The sequence below is a fragment of the Diabrotica virgifera genome, chromosome 1, assembly GCF_917563875.1.
Source record: "Diabrotica virgifera virgifera chromosome 1, PGI_DIABVI_V3a".
Classification (NCBI taxonomy): Eukaryota; Metazoa; Arthropoda; class Insecta; order Coleoptera; family Chrysomelidae; genus Diabrotica; species Diabrotica virgifera.
The window spans coordinates 102,983,896-103,004,435 of NC_065443.1; the positions used below are offsets into that span (position 1 = coordinate 102,983,896).

At 30.5% G+C, this 20,540-nt stretch overlaps 1 protein-coding gene across 1 annotated transcript in view; it reads left to right on the forward strand.

Annotated features, from left to right (window-relative positions):
- Window positions 1–11,274: 11,274 nt before the first annotated feature.
- The window catches only part of LOC126889635 (uncharacterized), a 79,002-nt gene continuing 69,736 nt past the window's right edge, over window positions 11,275–20,540 (forward strand). Inside the window, exons 1-2 of the mRNA XM_050658129.1 lie at window positions 11,275–11,393; window positions 14,978–15,017. Coding sequence (XP_050514086.1) covers window positions 11,385–11,393; window positions 14,978–15,017 — 49 coding nt within the window. The 5' untranslated portion in view covers window positions 11,275–11,384. The remainder of the gene's footprint in view (window positions 11,394–14,977; window positions 15,018–20,540) is intronic.

The following is a 20,540-nucleotide window of genomic DNA, read 5'->3' on the forward strand; positions in this document are numbered from 1 at the left end:
CAGGGTGTTTCATTGGGAAACGGAAATACTTTAATGGTGAATAGAGGTCACCAAGGCGGTTCTAGGTATACTAAATTTTTTGCCCTACCGACTTTTAAATTCGAGTTTCAGGGTGTTTTATCGATTTTGCTCATTTCTTTCCTAAGCCATAACTTTAGAACCACCTTGTATATTTTTTTAATATTTGGTACACATATCTCTCATTCAAAACCCAAACGACCGACATACTAATCACAAGAAAAATCCAGGTCCGTATTAACAAAATATTATAAAATAATTGTGACCTTAAAAAAAACCCTGTATATTGAAATTTTGAAAATCTGTTTGCATATTTGAAAAGAGCACAAAAAACTGAGTCTAATAGTTCGCTTCGATGTTTCGGCCAGACAATTTTTTGACTTTAATTTTGAAATTATATTGAATTTTTTTAAGAACTCCACATTAAAAAGCAGGTATTATTAACTTTTAATTATAAATTATTAAATTTATTGAATAAATACTCATTTTAAAATGAATCAATATTTATTTACCACATTGGAAAGACCCAATTATTAATCACAAGAAAAATCCAGGTCCGGATTAACAAAAAAACACAAAGTAATTTTGACCTTGAAACAACACCCTGTATATTGACATTTTCAAAAATTGTTTGCACATTTGAAAAGACCACAAAAATCCGAGATTATAAATTCACTTTGATTTTCTCTGCAAAAATTTATTAACTTTAATTTTGAAATTAAATATATTCAAATTTTTAAGAACCCTGAAATTAATAAGCAGGATTTTAAAGCACTTTTATTAATAAATAAAATTCAAGTTAATGAATAAATACTACTTTTAAAAATAATCAGTTATTATTTACAGCATTAGAAGGACTTACTTACTAATCACAAGAAAAATCCAGGTCCGTATTAACAACAAAATACAAAGTAATTCTGACCTTGAAAAAACACCCTGTATATTGAATTTTTTAAAATACGTTTGCACACCTGAAGAGAGCACGAAAAACAAAGTTTAATGTCCCGCTTTAATTTGTTGTGCAGACAATTTAATGACATTGCTTTTGAAATTATATCGAAATTTTTATTATGGGTTCCCAGAGTTCTTAAAAATTTCGACATAATTTCAAAATTACATTCATTAAATTGTCTGGCCAAAAAATTGAAGCTAACGATTAAACTTAGTTTTTTGTGCTCTTTTCATACCTATGTGCAAACGGATTTTGAAAATTTCAATATACAGGTTGTTGTTTCAAGGTTATAATTACTTTATATTGTTTTGTTAATCCGGACTTGGATTTTTGTTGAGATTTGTAAGTGGGTCATTCGAATGTCGTAAATAAGTATTGATTATTTTTAAAATGGGTATTTATTTAATAACTTTAATAATTTATTGTTAAAAGTGCTTTAAAAATCTGCTTTTTAATTTCAGTGTTCTTAAAATTATCAATATACATATTTAATTTCAAAATTAAAGTCATTAAATTTCCTTCACGAAAAATTAAAGCAAACCGATAAACTTAGATTTTTGTGGTCTTTTTAAATGTGCAAACAAATTTTGAAAATTTCAATATACAGGATGTTGTTTCAAGATCACAATTACTTTATTTTTTTTTTGTTAATCCGGGCCCGGATTTTTCTTGTGATTAATAATTGGGTCGTTCCAACGTGGTAAATAAGTATTGATTAATTTTAAAATAAGTATTTATTCAATAACTTTAATAATTTATAATTAAAAGTTAATAATACCTTCTTTTTAATGTCAGAGTTCTTAAAAAATTCAATATAATTTTAAAATTAAAGTCATAAAATTGTCTGGCCGAAAAATTGAAGCGAACGATTAGACTTAGTTTTTTATGCTCTTTTTAAATATGCAAAAATATTTTCAGAATTTCAATATACAGGGTGTTGTTTTAAGGTCACAATTACGTTATAATTTTTTGTTAATCCGGACCTGGATTTTTCTTGTGATTAGTATGTCGGTCGTTTGGGTTTTGGATGAGACACATGTGTATCAAATATCAAAAAAATATACAGGGTGGTTCTAAAATTATGGCTTAGGAAAGAAATTGGAAAAATCGATAAAACACCCTGTAACTCGGTTATAAAAGTCGGGAGGGCAAAAAATGTAGTATACTTAGAACCGCCTCGGTGACCTCTATTCACAATTAAAGTATTTACGTTTCCCAATGAAACACCCTGTATAATAATAGACAATTTCAACTACCTACGTCCAAATTTTCATCCTTCCTTTATTTTTTTTTTGGGGTCAGATTGTTCTTTGATCGGGCTATAAATCCGATGTTAATGGATACCTTCCGCGAACATGAAGAATTCCTACATGAAAGCTTAAACAACCATCTTGGTCTACTCCATTTTAGGCAGACGTCAGTAGACCAAGATGGTTGTTTAAGCTTTCGTGTAGGGATTCTTCATGTTCCTGGAATGTATCCAGTAAAATCGGCTTTAAGCCTTTTCAACAGGGGCGTCATTTGAAATTTTGATTGGGGGGGGGGGCAAGCATTAAATATATACAATGGGTCATTCCATTTCAAATCACTCAATTTTGGAGCAAAAAAAAATTGGACCTCCGATTTGTCTGAAAATTGGTATATAGCTTCTGCGGGACGTAAAAATAAGATATTTAAGGTCAAAAAATCTTCTTTTTCTTTTTTTCTCAAAATGTTATTTTATGCGATTTTACAGTGATTTGGTGTTTATTTATACAAATTTGCATTTTCTATCGTAAAGTATCAATGGAAAACATAATATTTTAATAGGAGGTACACAAAAATGTCATTATATGGCATTATAACAAGTTACTTTGATTCAAAACAATCTTTTGATCAAATTTTATAGTGTAGAAAACGTTAAAATACCGTTTTTTTTACATTTTTCTCCATTCCCAAAATACGTCATAATCGATTTGGCTGAAAATTTGCCCACAGATAGACAAAACATAGGACTTTAAGTGGTGAGAAGGATTTGAATTATATTACAATACCAAAAAAGTTACATGCAATATTATAATCAAAAATATAGGCGTCTACTGCAAGTACAATTAACTCGAAAATATCGACCTCACGACAAAAATTGTTAAAAACAAATTGTAATAATTGTAAATACGATTTATTTGGAACAATTTCAGTTCCGACCATTTTTGTCGAAAAGTTAAAAATGGCGGAGATATTGAACAAAACAGGTTCTCCTTTAAAATCAAGATGGCGGCTAACGTAACGGAGGAATTCATTCATGATTTTAAATTTAGGCTACTATTGACTCCCCTAAAGATCAGAAAAATAAAATTTTGGGCAGCTCGGCATTCAAGGTCAAATGCTATCCCGACTGGACTAATATATACTTTTGAGTCTGATATTACTGCATGTAAGTTTTTTGGTATTGTAATATAATTCAAATCCTTCTAACCACTGAAAGTCCTATCTTTTGGCTATCTGTGGGCAAATTTTCAGCTAAATCGATGATGATGTATTTTGGGAATGGAGGAAAATGTAAAAAACGGTATTTTAACGTTTTTTACACTATAAAATTTGATCAAAAACTTGTTTTGATTCAAAATAACTTGTTATAATGCCATATAATGACATTTTTGAGTCCTTTCTTTAAAAATGTTGTTTTTCATTGATACTTTACGACAGAAAATGCAAATTTGTTTAAATAAACACCAAATCACTGTAAAATCGCATAAAATAACATTTTGAGAAAAAAAGAAAAAGAAGATTTTTAGACCTTAAATATCTTATTTTTACGTCCCGCAGAAGCTATATACCAATTTTCAGACAATTCGGAGATCCAAAATTTTTTGCCTGAGTGATTTGACATGGACTTGAAAAGATTGGTAATAAATTATACCATAGATTCTGGGGTCAAAAATATGTTAATTGAACCTGACTTACCTTAGTACAAATGTGCACATAAGAAAAGTTATAGCCCTTTAAAGTTACAAAATGAAAATCAATTTTTTCCAATATTTCGAAAACTGTTAGAGATTTTTTATTGAAAATAGGCATGTGGCATTTTTATGACAAAAACATCTTAACAAAAAATTATAGTGAAATTTGTGCACCCCATAAAAATTTTATGGGGTTTTGTTCCCATAAACCCCTCCCAAACTTTTTGTGTACGTTCCAATTAAATTATTGTTGTGGTACCAATAGCTAGACACAATATTTTTAAAACTTTTTTGCCTCTTAGTCTTTTTCGATAAACCAGTTTTTATCGAGATGCCGCTTCTTTTTTAATATGTTTACATAAAAATTGTATGGGGGTTTCGTTCCTTTAAACCCCCCAAAGGTTTGTGTACGTTCCAATTAAACTTTAATTGCGGTACCATTAGTTAAGCACAGTTTTTCTTTAATTTTTTTGCCTCTTATTATATTTTCATATTATAAAAATGTAAATTATACGATAAAAACTGGCTTTTTGAGAAAGTACTAAGAAGCAAAAAGTTTTAAAAACATAGTGGTTAACTAATAATACTTTAACAATAATTTAATACGAACATACACAAAAGTGCTACACAAAAGTTACTCCATAAATCTTTATGAAGTGCACAAATTTCACTATAATTTTTTGTTAAGATGTTCCTGTCATAAGAATGCCACACGTCTTTTTTAAATAAAAAATCTCTAATAGTTTTCGAAATCTTGAAAACAATTGATTTTCATTTTGTAACTTCATAGGGCTATAACTTTTTTTATGTGCACATTTGTATTAAGATAAGTTAGATTCAATCAACATATTTTTGACCCCAGAATCTGTAGTATAATTAATGACCAATCTTTTCGAGACACTGTATATGATGTTATGATGAAAATTGATGTATTTTTTGTAAATTTAAGTCATTTTTAGGGTCAGGGGGTAAATTCCCCCCTCCGACCCTATCAAATGACACCCCTGCTTTTCAATTTTACAATTTAACAATGTAAATTTAATTCTAAATATAACCACTGTTTGGTTCTGGGGCTATTTAGCAAGTACAAGAGTTCACTGATGATGGACTGATAGATCCGAAAACATTCACACATTTATGTAATCCATTTGCGTTTTTTAAGATTTTTAATTAAGGGGATGAGTACGAACTTTCGGCTTCAATGCTATTTAAATGGGATTCATTTTTTTTTCGAATCCTGAGAAAACTAATAAGTATTTTTGAACAATTTAAAAGCAGAATGAAAGATTGCGTTATTACCGAGTGCCTAAAGTCCCTGAAAACTTCTATAATGTTTATTTTAATAAGTTACAGGGGTGAAAATCTAAGAGAAAATTTAGTGTGATTTTTGATTTCAAATATCTCATTCAAAAGAAACTTTTTATTCATTCTAAGGGTCTTTCGGCCTTCGGTAATAAAGTAATCTTTCATTCTGAGTTTAAATTTTTCAAAAATACTTATTAGTTTTCTCAGTCAAAATGTTCCTTTCCTCTTAAAGTATACCTACCACTAAGGAGTTTTTTACTTCGATTTTAGAGTTTTTTAAAATATTTTTGTTTGCTGTACTAAGATACTTATGCCCGGTTGCACCAACAGATCTTAAGCTTAAGTCGAGAATATCATAAGAATTAATATAATATAATTGTAATATATTACAATAAGAATACCATAATATACTAATAGATATAATTGATAATAAGGTAAGAATCTAAAATTATGGTGCAACGCAAGTGATACTCAAGGAGGCCCTATCTATAAGTAGAGCTTAGCTAAGCTGGAGCTTAAGATCTGTTGGTGCAACCAGGCATTAGAGACTTATTGTATAAGTAATACTAAAATATAAAATTTGTACTCACTCGATATGTTATTGACTTGTCAATAACATATCGAGTTAGTACAAATTTTATATTTTAGTATTACTTATTGTATATCTATGTATTATTAATATTATTTATAATTTAAACATATTAAAGTCAGAATTTTGTATTCGTTTTTTGAAGGTAAATTAAATGTAAGACTAAATACTTACGATGTCGGGATAGTATCACGAGATTTTTTTCCTGGTTTTCCCTTGTGATTTACTATGGAATCTCTAACGCGAGAATTTTACCGTCATCGTTGCATTTGGTTGTCTTTTTAAAGACAGATCACATGCTATGATTTTTTTTTGTGACGGATATTCTTGAGTTGGGATTGATTTCATGTAATCGAATTAACTATCTTTTGGTAAGTCGTCCCAGGAACGCAACTCATAAATATTAGCGATATCATTTTAAAGTCTTCTACTTTAAAATATATAATATACGTCTGAATTGCCAATATAAATGAGTCAGATTAAATAAATTATTAGAATAATTTTGTTACTTAGCAACAACATTTTTGTTTATTTTAGTAGTATTTTGTATTTTGACAACGAAACTCGATTTGGGCTTCGAAACGTTAATTAAATAATTCTTTTGGTAAAATTGTGGCTTATTCCCATTAAAAATAGTTGAAAATAACATAAGAATATATAAATATATAATAAACAAATAAAATAAATATAACTATCATTTATATAATGAAATTAGTCTATCCACCATCACAGAAAAAAACCAGTAAATTTTGCTCTATCACATAGGTATACAGGCAAGATATCAACAAAAATAGCCAGATACATAAAAAAGAAAGGAATAACACCAGCTTTCAGAACTAATAACAACTTTGGCAAATATATTAAGAACCATAAGAGCAGAAAGAGAAAACAATTACAGAGTGGTGTTTACAAACTGGCATATGTGGTGACTGTTAAAAAACTTACATCGGTCAAACTGGCAGAACCTTTGACAAACGAATAGCAGAACACAAATGGGCTTTCAACGATAGAAAAACAGACATTTCTACATACGCACTTCACCTTCTAGATCTTAATCATTGATTTAATGAACAGTTTCAAATTCTTCATACTCAAAATAAAGGCCTGATAAGCTATCTAGATATATTAGAATCTATGGAAATTAATAAAATGAAAAATGCAGATATAATTCTGAATGACCAACTTGAGACAAATAGCTCCCCACTCCTCAACCTATTCAGTTAGAAACTTTAAAATGCAACACATCGTAAAATAAATCACCTGAGAAAGGCACTCTGCTGAAACAGCTGTAGTTACATAGTTTAAAAATAAATTTTGTGGAAGTAACGAAAACAAAAGTTGTCAGTGTTTTATTGTTAGATATCATTATTTATTTATATCTTTGAAAACGGTTTTTTGATATAGAGATCGAAACGCCAGTAAAAACCTGTAAATAAAAATATATTGTGATCAAGTTTAACAAATAATATTTAAAAAATATAATATAATTAACATTGAAATAAAAGTGAGTGTACGCCACTGGATCTTCATGCGTCTTTCCGCGCTTCCTACCTTTAAAGGATGATATCACTTTCCCCATATTCGTAACTTAAGCATGGGTATATGCAGATTTAAGGAACAATAAGAGGGATAAACTTTTAAAAATATTGTTAAAAGTTTGTATGTACTTAAATATTTTGTTTGTGTTAAAGACTTTTAATACATATATTCTGAAACACGAAACATAAAATGTGTTACACATGTTTATCCCGGTACTGATTCGTTAAATTAATAAACATAATTTTAATTATAACTGGAATAACAGTTAGTTTCCACGTTAACAAAAATAAACAGAATAATTCAATTTTGACGTTACGAATTGTCCGTTACGAATTTGTATAGTTACGAACTGTCGCCGTTACGAAGTGTCGCCGTTACGAACTGTCGCTGTTACGAATTGTCTGTTACCAGTTGTCCGGTTACGAACTGTCGCGTTACGAGGTGTCTAGTCACGAATTTCCATATACAGTGTGGTGCAAATGAAAGGAATAAATTCGATATTTCGTAAACCGGCGACATTAAGGAAAATTCCCAAAACAGGTCGATTTTTATTTTTAAATTTTGATATTTTAGCATAATCTATCACACAAGTGACGTCATCTATCTGGGCGTGATGACGTAATCGACGATTTTTTTAAATAAGGATAGGGGCCGTGTGCTAGATCATTTGAAAGGTTATTTAATTCTCTATTCAGTAATGTTAACAATAAGATAATTATTTATACAGGGTGTCCAAAACAATTTTTTAAATTAAATTAATTGACCAAAAAGAGAAAAATGTATGTAATTTATTTACTTCAAAATACTTTTACTCTTATCATAAAATAGAAAAAAATGTTAATTTGAAAAATAAACGTTGATTTTCGCTTATATTCAATGTTCAACCCAGTTCCCGCTAGGCACCTGCTTTTTGGAAGTTTGAACATTTAATTTAAGCGAAAAGCAATGTTTATTTTTCAAATAAACATTTTTTTCCTGTTTTCTGTCAGCAGTAAACGTATTTTGAATTAAAAAATTACATATATTCTTCTTTTTCTGTCAATTAATTTAATTTAAAAAAATTGTTTTTGGACACCCCGTAAAAATAATGATGTTAATGTTTATATTACTGAATAGACAATTAAATAACCTTTCAAATGAGCTAGCACACAACCCCTATTCTCGTTTAAAAAAATCATTGATTACGTCATCACGCCCAGACCGATGACGTCACTCGTGTAATATATATGCCAAAATATCATAATTTATAAATAAACATCGATCGGTTTTGAGATTTTTCCGTAAAGTGGCCGGTTTACGAAATAACGAATTTATTCTTTTCATTTGCACCATACTGTATAGCCACACTTATACATACCTTGTCCTCCCTACCACCGGTTGTCTAAATTTAATATCAGTAAAACATATCTTTTCTTTCACCCGGTGTAAGTTCAAAAAAGAAGTTTGAACCTTTGCCCACCTGTATAAATACCAAAAGAAAATCTAAAATAATAAAAAAAATAGCAGAATCTGTTAATCTATTCACAAAAAAATCAACTACGAAAATGAGCATAAGGCAGCATCCATAAACTGCGTCGTTGAAAAGGGGGAGGGGGGACTTTGCTTATTACGATGGTATACGACAGGGGGGAGGGGCCCATAAGTGCACACCCGACGTCGTTTGAAGTTCACGAATATAAAAAATATACCCTATTTTAGAATGAAAAAGAATTTGTATATCACTTTTATCGCATAGTTTTCATTCCGTTTTTATCACTCACAGCCTTAATAATATTATGAAATCTTAGGAAAGCAATTTGTTGATGTCGGTTTTCTTTTAAGACTGCACTAGAGAAAAGGTCAAACTTTAGTCGTTCCAATTCATCCCTATTTTCAATTACAGCATAAAATAATCATACAGGGTGATTGATTAGTAGGGTAAAGCTCAATAGTTCCGCTATAGTAATAGATAGCAATAAAAGTTAATAACAAAAATTTTAGCCACCTTTGAGCTTCACATTACAAAATTAGTTAGAATGTTACATGGTGTTCGATAACAGAGTGGCAGACCTAACTTTTGTTTTTTTAAATGGAACACCCTATATTTTATTTTATATTCGAAATCCTGTTAACTACTCCATCACAAAAATATAAAGGTTTGTTATGTTATACAGGGTATTTACAAAGTTATAACCAATTTTGTATGAAAATCGTAACAAGTTCAACTCTCTGTATAAATAAAAATAAGCACAACAGCAATGGTTTATTAATGCTATATTTTTTTATTTATTGTCAAAATTTTTAAGAATTATTGATATTGCTAATTTTCTTTATATCAAATACAGGGTGAGTCAAAACGCAAGTACATTATTTTCTCAGTAATGTTAAATAAAACACCCTGTATTTTATATCATTATTGAAAAGTAACATTAACGTACCTTAATTTTTATATAACATTTCCTATGCCCAAATTTATTAGTTTTCGAGATCTTTTCATTTTTCAGAGCCAATTATTTTAGGTGTTTAAATTTATCTAAATTTTAAGTAAGCCATGACTGAATTGACAATTGAAGATTACCGAATATCAATCCGGTAATCAATGTAACACTGTAGCAAATAAAGAAATAAAAATAATTTATTAGTAATACATTTTACAAACAAAAACACAACCACTACATGCAACATTTTTGAAACAATTAAATACTATCTTTTTATGTAAATGCAACAAATAAGCAAAGAAAATTAGTAATACATTTTACAAAAAAACACACAAACACAAAATACAATATTTTGTGAAGACAATTAAACACTACTTTTGTATGTAAATGTAACAATGTAACAAATAAAGAACGAAACATAATTTATCAGTAATACATTTTGCAAAAATATATGTTTGAAAAAATTAGAAGCTACTTTTAATAAAATATTTTTAATATTTAATTATATAAGGTGTTCAAAAGTATCTACTAACACATTTATGTACGCCTAAAAACGATCATTGAATGAGCTACTTACTCTACGGAGCATTTGTAAATTAACACATCGAAATACACTTTGTATTCTATTTTTCATCTCATTCCTTGTTGTTGGAGGTATTTTATAAACTTCATTATTAACGTAACCCCAAAAAAATCAGTCCAGTTTATTAAATTCTGGTGATTTGGGTGGCCACGCTACTGGTCCATTGAAAAATGAAAATATCTCGAAAACTAATAAATTTAGACATAGGGAATGTTATCTAAAAATTAAAGTACGGTAATAATACTTTTCAATAGTGATATAAAATACAGGCTATTCCATTTAAAATTACTGAGAAAATAATGTACTTGCGTTTTGACTCACCCTGTATTTGATATAAAGAAAATTAGCAATATCGACCATTTTTGAAAATTTTGACAACACGTTAAAAAATATGGCATTAATAAACCATTGTTGTTTTGCTTATTTTTATTTATACAGGGAGTTGAACTTGTTACGATTTTCAAATAAAATTGGTTATAACTTAAGAAGTTAAGAAGAGAAGTTAACAGGATTTCGAATTTAAAATAAAATATACGGTGTTCCATTTAAAAAAACATAACTTTTGTGTGCCACTGTGTTATCGAACACCCCGTAACATTCTAACTAATTTTGTAATGTGAAGCTCAAAGGTGGCTAAAATTTTGGTTATTAACTTTTATTGCTATCTATTACTGTAGCGGAGCTATTGAGCTTTACCCTACTAATCAATCACCCTGTATATGGGTAATAATAATGATATAAGGGTATTACATGCTAAAAATCGCTTAATACAATCAAAGACACATTATTACCCTAATAACAATTTGGTGTTTCCTTGAACACGTTTATGTTGCACACGTTTTTGCAATCGGAGATAGCGCGAAATCGCTTAAAAAAATGAAAACTTCAGATAATCGGGAATATGAGTTCACTTTTTAAAATATTAAGATATCACCGTCGTGCTTAATGGCAAGTAAGTTTAGCGTATTTAAGGAAAACTAGCTGTATTAGATATATTTTCTTGGTTGAGGTTGATGTAGTTAGCTTTAGGCACTGATTTATCATGAGGACTGTAAGTAAATTTTAAAAAATTATATGCCTTTTTAGATAAGAAATATAGATTAAGTAATTATTAGGAACAAGTTTTATGATTTATTCTTCTTTTTCATATTCTCTTAACTCGTTTTACTCACTAAGAAGTCGGATGTTTTATTGTGTTGATGTCTATTCTCCTTTTCCATTCTTTTTTATTTCTTGACATAATTTTCATTTCTATGTAGTTCATCTTTCTGGCGTTATCTGCTTTTATAATTTTATTTACTCGTCTTTTTCTTGATCGTCCTGTCTTTCGTTTCTTTATTCTTTTAGTTATAAATAATTCCTTTGGCCATCTTTCGTCTCCCATTCACTGTATGTTCCCAAACCATTCCAATCGTTTTCTGGTTTTGTTTACTTGTTGCGGATTTTTGCTCTACTTAGTTTCTTATTTGATCATTTCTGATTGTGTCTTTTCTGGTGTTGTATGTTATTTTCTTCGATATTGTTGCGAAGTTATTTCCTTGTGGCATAATTATGTAATTTACTATTTTCTTTGGGAAATAAAGCCACAATTCTAGTTTTAAATTAATTTATTGTCGTTTTGACTTCAATGTATTAATATTATTAATATTTTGTATTTTGATAACGATTTCCAACGTGGAAGTCGAAACGTTAATAAATTAATCCCAAACTAGAATTGTGGCTTTATTTTCCAAAGAAAAAAGTAAATTACATTTTTCCCAATTCTTTAATTTCAGTAGCATTTATTTTACGTGATATTTCTTTTTTATACCCACCTCTCACTTGCATACCTATTATGTCACTATTGGTATGTTAATAGTAGTGTATACTGGTAATTTAGTTTTGTTGTTTATTTCCTTCTTTCTGTACATCGTTTTAATTTAGCGTATAGTAGATTTTGTTGGCTTTTTTCTGTTTTAACCTATCTCCAATCGAATTATTTGAAAAGATATATCATACATATTCAAATGTTGAAACCTCCTCTAGTTTCGTGCTTTGTATGTTATTGTCTTTATATTTTGCCGTCAAAAGGAATTATATTTTCTTTTATTAGCTTTTCTTGATATTTACTATCAACTTCTTCTTTATATCTTCTTTATATCTTTTATTAGATTTTCTTGATATTTACTATCAACTTCTTCTTTATATCGTCAAAAGGAATTATATTTTCTTTTATTAGCTTTTCTTGATATTTACTATCAACTTCTTCTTTATATCTTCCATCCATATGTTTACTAATGTTTGCATCCTGTTGTGATGGTTTGGTATAAGGACTATGCCCTGTATTGTCTGCATAAAGTAGTGTTTGAATTTATGTAGGGGTAAATGATTGTATAAAACTGTTGGCTTATGACTTACAGAGTAGGTAATAAAGTCCGAAATATCACTTGGAGGATTCACTTGTTGTTTTTGACATTAAATAACACGATTAATTACTAATGAAACCATAAATAACTTTTTGGAGACAAATAATGTGTGCTTTGACCGTGAATATCGAGTTATTTTCGATTTATAATTCTCTCTCTCTCTCTCTCTCTCTCTCTCTCTCTCTTTCTCTCTCTCTTCAATCCTGACCCCCCGGAGGGAGTGTAGTGGTCGACGTGATGTCGTGTATTGTCCGTCTCCAAAGATCTCTGTCTCTGGTCATTTCTTTTAACTCATGCATAGGTCTTTTGCATATTCCTGTAATCTGATCGATCCATCTTGTTGGGGATCTTCCTCGTGATCTTCGGCCTTCCACCTTTCCTTGTATAATGAGTCTTTTCATGTTTTCTGTGTTGGCTCTCTTAACATGTCCAAAGTATTTTAATTGTTGGATATGGACTTTACTGGAGAGCCGTTGGCTAACTTTTAGCTCTCTTAAAATCGAATTATTTGTTCTAAGGTCGGTCCAAGGAATTCGTAGCATTCGTCTCCAACAGAACATTTCAGTGGCGTCTATCTTTCTTCTTTCCGAATTTTTCAGGGTCCAAGATTCACATCCGTAAGTCAGTATTGGGAATATTAAGCAGTTGATCAACCTCATCTTTAACGCTCTTGAAATTTGACAGTCCTTCCCTATTGTGGTCATTTTTTCTGTGGCGACTTTTGCTAGATCACATCTACGTTTTATTTCCTCCTGTAGTGACCCTGTGTTTGTGATTAATGATCCCAGATATAAGTATGAGTTCACAAGCTCAAACCGATCAATTGTGGTTATATGTGGATGATTCTTATGTAGTCTATCCACTATCATGATCTTTGTCTTTGATATGTTTAATTGCAGACCAAATATTTGACTTTCGTTTTCAACCAGTCGTATAAGATCAATCAGCTCTGCTTGACTATTTGCAAGAAGGGCTGTGTCATCTGCGAAACGTAGGTTGTTTATTTTATGACCATTTATTGAGATGCTTTCTTCCCATCCTTCAAGTGCTCTTCTCATAATATGCTCTCCATAAATATTGAATAATTGTGGCGATAGTATACATCCCTGTCTGACACCCCGTTCTGGATGAAATTCGTTTGAAAGTGTTTCAAGCACTTTAACCGATCCAGTAGTGTGTTCGTATAGTTCAGTTATAAGCGAAATAAGGTGTTGGGGTACGCTCACTTCTTTTAGTATTTGCCATAAGTGTCTCCACTTGACCCTGTCGAACGCCTTACGATACGATTTATAATAATTACAAGTTGTATATTAAATTATAGGCAAAATTTTTATTTGTAGTAAGTTACAAAAATAATAGATCTGGATCCCGCGTACAAAAAAAAGTTGATTAATAGCAAGCTAAAAATTTGTTAATAGCTTAACGATGTCTAGTTGAAAAAACTTTGATGTACGGGAACACTGGAACAGGGGAAGTTTTAATTGTGGAACAGTTTAAAAATTTGGAAAGTCAGATTACGAAAACGTCCCATGTATTTTGTCAAACACAATAGCCAATTGAGTTGTTACCCTTTTATTAAACTCTTATGAAAAAATCAGTCTGCTATTACTAACCAACATGATTCCTGTCGTTTGACACATTCTTCGTGTTCCACTCATTAAAATGCCCAGTTGGTGATAAACAGCAGTCTGATTTTTGCATGAGAGTTTAATGAAATGGTAACAAATCAATTGGAAGTTCTGGCCGACAAAATACATGGAACGTTTTCGTAGTCTGACGTTCCAAATTATTAACCTGTTCCACAATTAAAACTCCCCCTGTTCCAATGTTCTCATACATCAAAGTTTGTCCGACTAGACACCGTTAAGCTATTAACAAATTTTCAGCTTGCTATTAATCAACTTTTTTTTGGTACGCGGGATCCAGGTCTAATATTTTTACTTAACTTAAATTTACTACAAATAAAAATTTTTTCAAAATTTATTTTGATAGCTATAAATTTAATATGGTTTTTAACTTATTCTAATCTGTTTTTATTATTTGATTGTTAGTTCAATTTCTTTAGTTATGTAATTCTAATCGATTTTTAACCATTAAATTCTGCAAGGTGTTTTGATCAGATTGATAAATTTTTTAATTATATATATTTTACTTTCAACTCAAAAAAATCAAGTCATAAAAGTCCAAAACAATGTTTGTACAATCGCAATAATCATTATTTTTTTTTCAGGTACAATTGTATTTCATTTTAGTTTTGTGTATCTTTACCGGTAAGTAATTTATGTATTTATTCAATAATTAATATAAAAGAGAAAAAATGTATAGTTTTTGTCATATTCCTTTATCAATATCATTCAATTTGCCTTTAACATTATGTGCAGGGTCGGTTTTCCTAATTATATTTCTTAATAAGTTTCTACCTTAAGTCATACCAATATCAATCCCCTTTACCGACATATTCTCCCTATGCGTCTCCCCACAGATCTTCTTCGGTACTTCTCTCCTACTCCTTCCAGGAAATTTCTAATCAGTAATTAACATACTCTCTCATTTTGGCATCTCAAATATAGTCAATCTTAATTTTATTCTTTTTGTTACTCCACTCATCCATCTACGAATTCTCATTTCTGTCAGCTACATTCACTGTTCCTACTTCCTGCCTATCAATTCACTACATCATAGCTCATAGCATCATAGCCTCGAGAGAGGAACCTCTAGAAACAATTAAAACGATCGAAAACATCACTACCAGAACAACACAATAAAAGTAAAAGTGGAAGATGAACAAACTGACCCAATTGAAACCGGCAATGGGATAAGACAGGGGGATTCCTTGAGTCCTTTATTGTTCAATCTGATCATGGATGAAATTATAAAAAAAGTAAGAACTAAAAGAGGATACCAAATGGGAGAAAAATAACTTAAAATAATCTACTATTTTTAATGGGAAATAAGCCACAATTTTACCAAAAAAATGATTTTATTAACGTTTCGAAGCCCAAATCAGGTTTCGTTGTCAAAATACAAAATACTACTAAAATAAACAAAAATGTTGTTGCTAAGTAAAAAAAATTCTTCTAATAATTTATTTAATCTGACTCATTTATATTGGCAATTCAGACGTATATTATACATTTTAAAGTAGAAAACTTTTTTACTTAGCAACAACATTTTTGTTTATTTTAGTAGTATTTTATATTTTGACAACGAAACCCGATTTGGGCTTCGAAACGTTAATAAAATCATTTTTTTGGTAAAATTGTGGCTTATTTCCCATTAAAAATAGTTGATTATAAAAATGCCACAAGGAAATAGCTTCAGAACAACATTAAAATAATCTGCTGTGCAGACGATGCAATACTAATCTCTCAAAGTGAAGATGATTTACAACGTATGCTGCACCAATTTAACATAACCGCCAGAAAATTTAACATGTTAATTTTCCCAAAAAATACAAATTGCATGGTTATAAAAGCAGATCCAATAAGATGTAAATTGGAGCTGAAAGATCAGATAATAGAACAAGTGATGGAGTTTAAATACCTAGGCATCACACTATATAGCTACGAAAGACTCGAAACAGAAGTGGAAGATCAAGTGAATAGAGCAAACCGAGCCGCAGGTTGCCTGAATGACACAATATGGAGAAATAAAAATATCGGAAAAGAAATGAAAGGCAGAATTTACAAAACAGTCATCAGACCAATAATGACACACGCGGCAGAAACACGACCCGACACAGAGAGGACAAAAATATTGCTCGAAACAGCGGAGATGAAAACCCTTCGAAAAATCGATGGTAAGACTCTATGGGACAGAGCTAGAAGTACAGATATACGACGGAGATGTAAGGTGGATAACATTAATAAATGTTAGTAGTCAGGACAGCGAGAGACGGTTCCCCAATAGGAAGACGATCAGTGGGAAGGCCACGAAAACGATGGAACGACAACTTACTAGAGGCACATTGAAAAAACAGACAGAATTATGTCTATACGTTTATGTCTATACGCGTATGTTTTGTAGAATTTTCCCTTCAATTTTATTTCAACCTGTCTATCACAGAACACACCATTCGCTTATATCCAACTCTAATATCATCGCTTGTAGTAACTCTATCTTTAAATAAACATTCCAAATACTCTGCTTATATCCTACTAAGTTTAAACCTTTTTCCTTAAGGGTTTTTGTCCATTGTTCCAGTTTTTGTTCTAAATTCCTTTCAGTATTTCCTATTAACATTATATCATCAGCCCAGGGGCGGCTCGTGATAGTACAAGATGGTGAGGCACACTACACTTGAGGAATATTACAGTAGACTCTCTCTATAACGAACACGGGTATTACGAAGTTTCGCTTATAACGAGGTATGTCCAACATCTGTGTGCTTACCGAGGCCAGTGCTGTAATAAATTCCACCGCCTGTAACTTCCTTCCTATTTATCTGTCGACCGATATTGAATATCGTAGGAAATTTACAATTTGCGATGGCCAAGTTTCATTGTTGAAGTCGATGATCGACACCTAATAAACTATGTAGGAGGCTTCAAGACATTTCAGTAGTGGTGATATGTACTGTTTTAAGTTCCTTTCGTCATGTAAATCAAATATTAAACAGTATTGTTTATACAAATCTTTATTAGTAATCAAGAAGCTAGAACTTACAAGTTACATGACGCTAGCCGGAATGGCGTTACGTCGCTGACATCTGTCTGTCGTTGGTCTTCTTCTTTTACATCCTAAACATAATATATTACATAATATTGTTGTCTGATATAACGAGATCCGCTTATAACGAGGTAATTAGTACGCCATTTCAGTTCTTGTTATAGAGGGAGTTTACTGTATTATTATGGTTAGCTTTTTTTAATAGCCGGAAGGTCGATTTTGTGGAGTCATAACGTCACAAAACGGCACCGTATTTATTTTAAGGCTTGCAAACGATATTAAATAACAATTATTTTATTCGCAAAAGAAAGTCGAAAGTTCTGAGTCTATAACATCGTTCATACTCTTATTAGCTGTTTTTTTAGCTAAAAATAATTAATATGATACCACATATCAAAACAGTGTGAGTCAGATGTTTCGTCCTTTCTTGGTCTCATCAGCGTTGTACAGTCATATTAAGCAAAATTTACATTATATACTACATGACAAGAACGTACAACTGATTTCAGTGGCGTAACCAGGGGGTTTTTAGGGGTTATAAGCGCCCCATACCCTTAACATCCTCCTTAATTACATACCCCCGGAGACCCATACCCCCTTAGGATCATCCTGGTTACGCTGTTGACTGATTCTTTTATTATTAATCACTTGCCAAAATGAAATTATTGTGCGCAATCAATATACCTTCAAACACGTGATAATTTCATTTGGAACCAATCTTATATTGTAAATGTATTGAATATATAGGAAATAAAAACAAGCAAGTAAGCAAATTACTGTTATATTATAAGATTGATTTTTTATGTTAAATAAACTAAGGGTTAATAAATTTTATTTTTTGGTTTTTTATATTTTGTATTAAACAGTGCGCTTAAAAGTAAAATTATTATGAAAGAAATCATAATTTCAAATTTTTTTATTAATTTACTTATTTAATTGACATTTGGAAAATGGCATACAGCTAGTCACAGCATGATAACTAGTCCAGGGCGCATCTGTTTTGAGATGGACGTTGAGAGGTGACTCAAATTTTTTTGCAGAAATTGTTTGAAAATAAATCAAATAATAATATTTAAGTTATCGTCCCTCTCAACAAGGTCCGGAACATTGTTTAAATAATCAAAATGTCAAAAAATTAAGGAAAAATTCGATATTTTTTATCGTTTTTTGATTATAACTGTAAAAGTATTCATTTCCGAGAAAAGTTTTACTGACATAAAAGTTGCGTAATTAAATTTCCTACAATATAGAATTGGTAAATTTTTTTAAAAATAGTCACCCTTGTTGCAAAATAGCAATAATTGCGAAAAAACAATACAAAAACAAGTATTGGCATTTTACGTTTTTCAACCATTTATGCTATACTTAGGACCTTCATATTTCACCCAGAAAAACTTATGATACAGTAAAACAATACTGTAAATTCTATTAAGATCGGTTCAATAGATTTTGCAAAATAAATTTTGCAATCCAGCTTTCGCAAAAAAAATTCATTTTTTCAAAATGTTACAGGACTGAAAATAAAGCAGATAGCAAGTTGAAATTTTTTTTGCTTATAGAAGTGTACTGTACCTTTCATTTGCAATTTGCAAAATTAAAATTGAGTAATTATCACGGCGCCAGGAAATTTTTTAAATAAACATTAACTTTTGGTGCTACGCGCAGGACAGCAGTGTTCGATTCACACAAGTTGATTTCCACCAAAATTTCTTCTAATCTTTATCTAATATATTATTTTCTTACTCTATATTTTGTTGTATTTTAATATTTTAATTCCACAAAAATCAAACTAATTTTATTATTGTTTGTGAAATATTGTTTAAACAATTGCATATGTTTAAAAATAATAAACTTTTATTCTCTAAGTTAAAATATATAAACAATAAAGTTTTTGCTAATAAAAGTGTTATTTCAAAGGATAGAGTATGTGTTTTTATTTTGCAATAAACAAATTTATTTATTTATACCGAAATGTAATAAAAATTAAAATATATCAATGATTATCAAAGGTCGTTGGAATGCCCAATAAGAGCAAACTAACCGCTGTCCTGCGCATAGCACCAATAATGAATGTTTATTTAAAAAAATTCCTGACGTCGTGGTAGTTAATCGATTTTAATTTTGCAAAATTGCAAATGAAAGGTACAGTACACTTGGGTCTAGGACGTTTCATCGCCGCCGTTTCGATGCCGCCAGTTCGATGCCGATGCCGGCCGATTCATCGCCAGTCAATTAATCGCTATCTGATATATTTCCGAATTTTCGACAGTTACAATTATTAGTTATTTTTAGTATTAATTAGGAATTCTAGGAAATGCGAGATATGACGGCGATGAAATGGACTGGCGATGAACCGGCAGCATCGAAACGGCCGGCGATGAACCGGCGGCATCGAAACGTCCCATTCCGGTACACTTCTATAAGCGAAAAAAATTTCAACTTGCTATCTGCTTTATTTTCAGTCCTGTAACATTTTGAAAAAATGAATTTTTTTTGCGAAAGCTGGATTGCAAAATTTATTTTGCAAAATCTATTGAACCGATCTCAATGAAATTTACAGTATTATTTTACTGTATCATAAAGTTTTTCTGGGTGAAATATGAAGGTCCTAAGTGTAGCATAAATGGTTGAAAAACGTAAAATGCCAATACTTGTTTTTGTATGTTTTTTTTCGCAATTATTGCTATTGTGCAACAAGGGTGACTATTTTTGAAATTCTTAACCAATTCTGTATTGTAGGAAATTTAATTACGCAACTTTTATGTCAGTACAACTTTTCTCGGAAATTAATACTTTATAAGTTATAATAAAGAAACGAAGAAAAAAATCGAATTTTTCCTTCATTTTTTGACATTTTGATTATTTAAACAATGTTCCGGACCTTTTTGAGAGGGAGGATATTATTTGATTTATTTTCAAGCAATTTCTGCAAAAAAATTTGAGTCACCTCTCAACGTCCAAATGTGCTAATATTTTTACAGATGAGCCCTGGTCTAAACATATTCTAAACATCTAATTATACTAATAGTAAGTAACCAGAGTGTAAGAAGGCCAAGTACACGTAACCAGAACAAACTGCTTTAAGAAACTACCTATACCTAATGCCCCGCTTTAACTCTAACTAA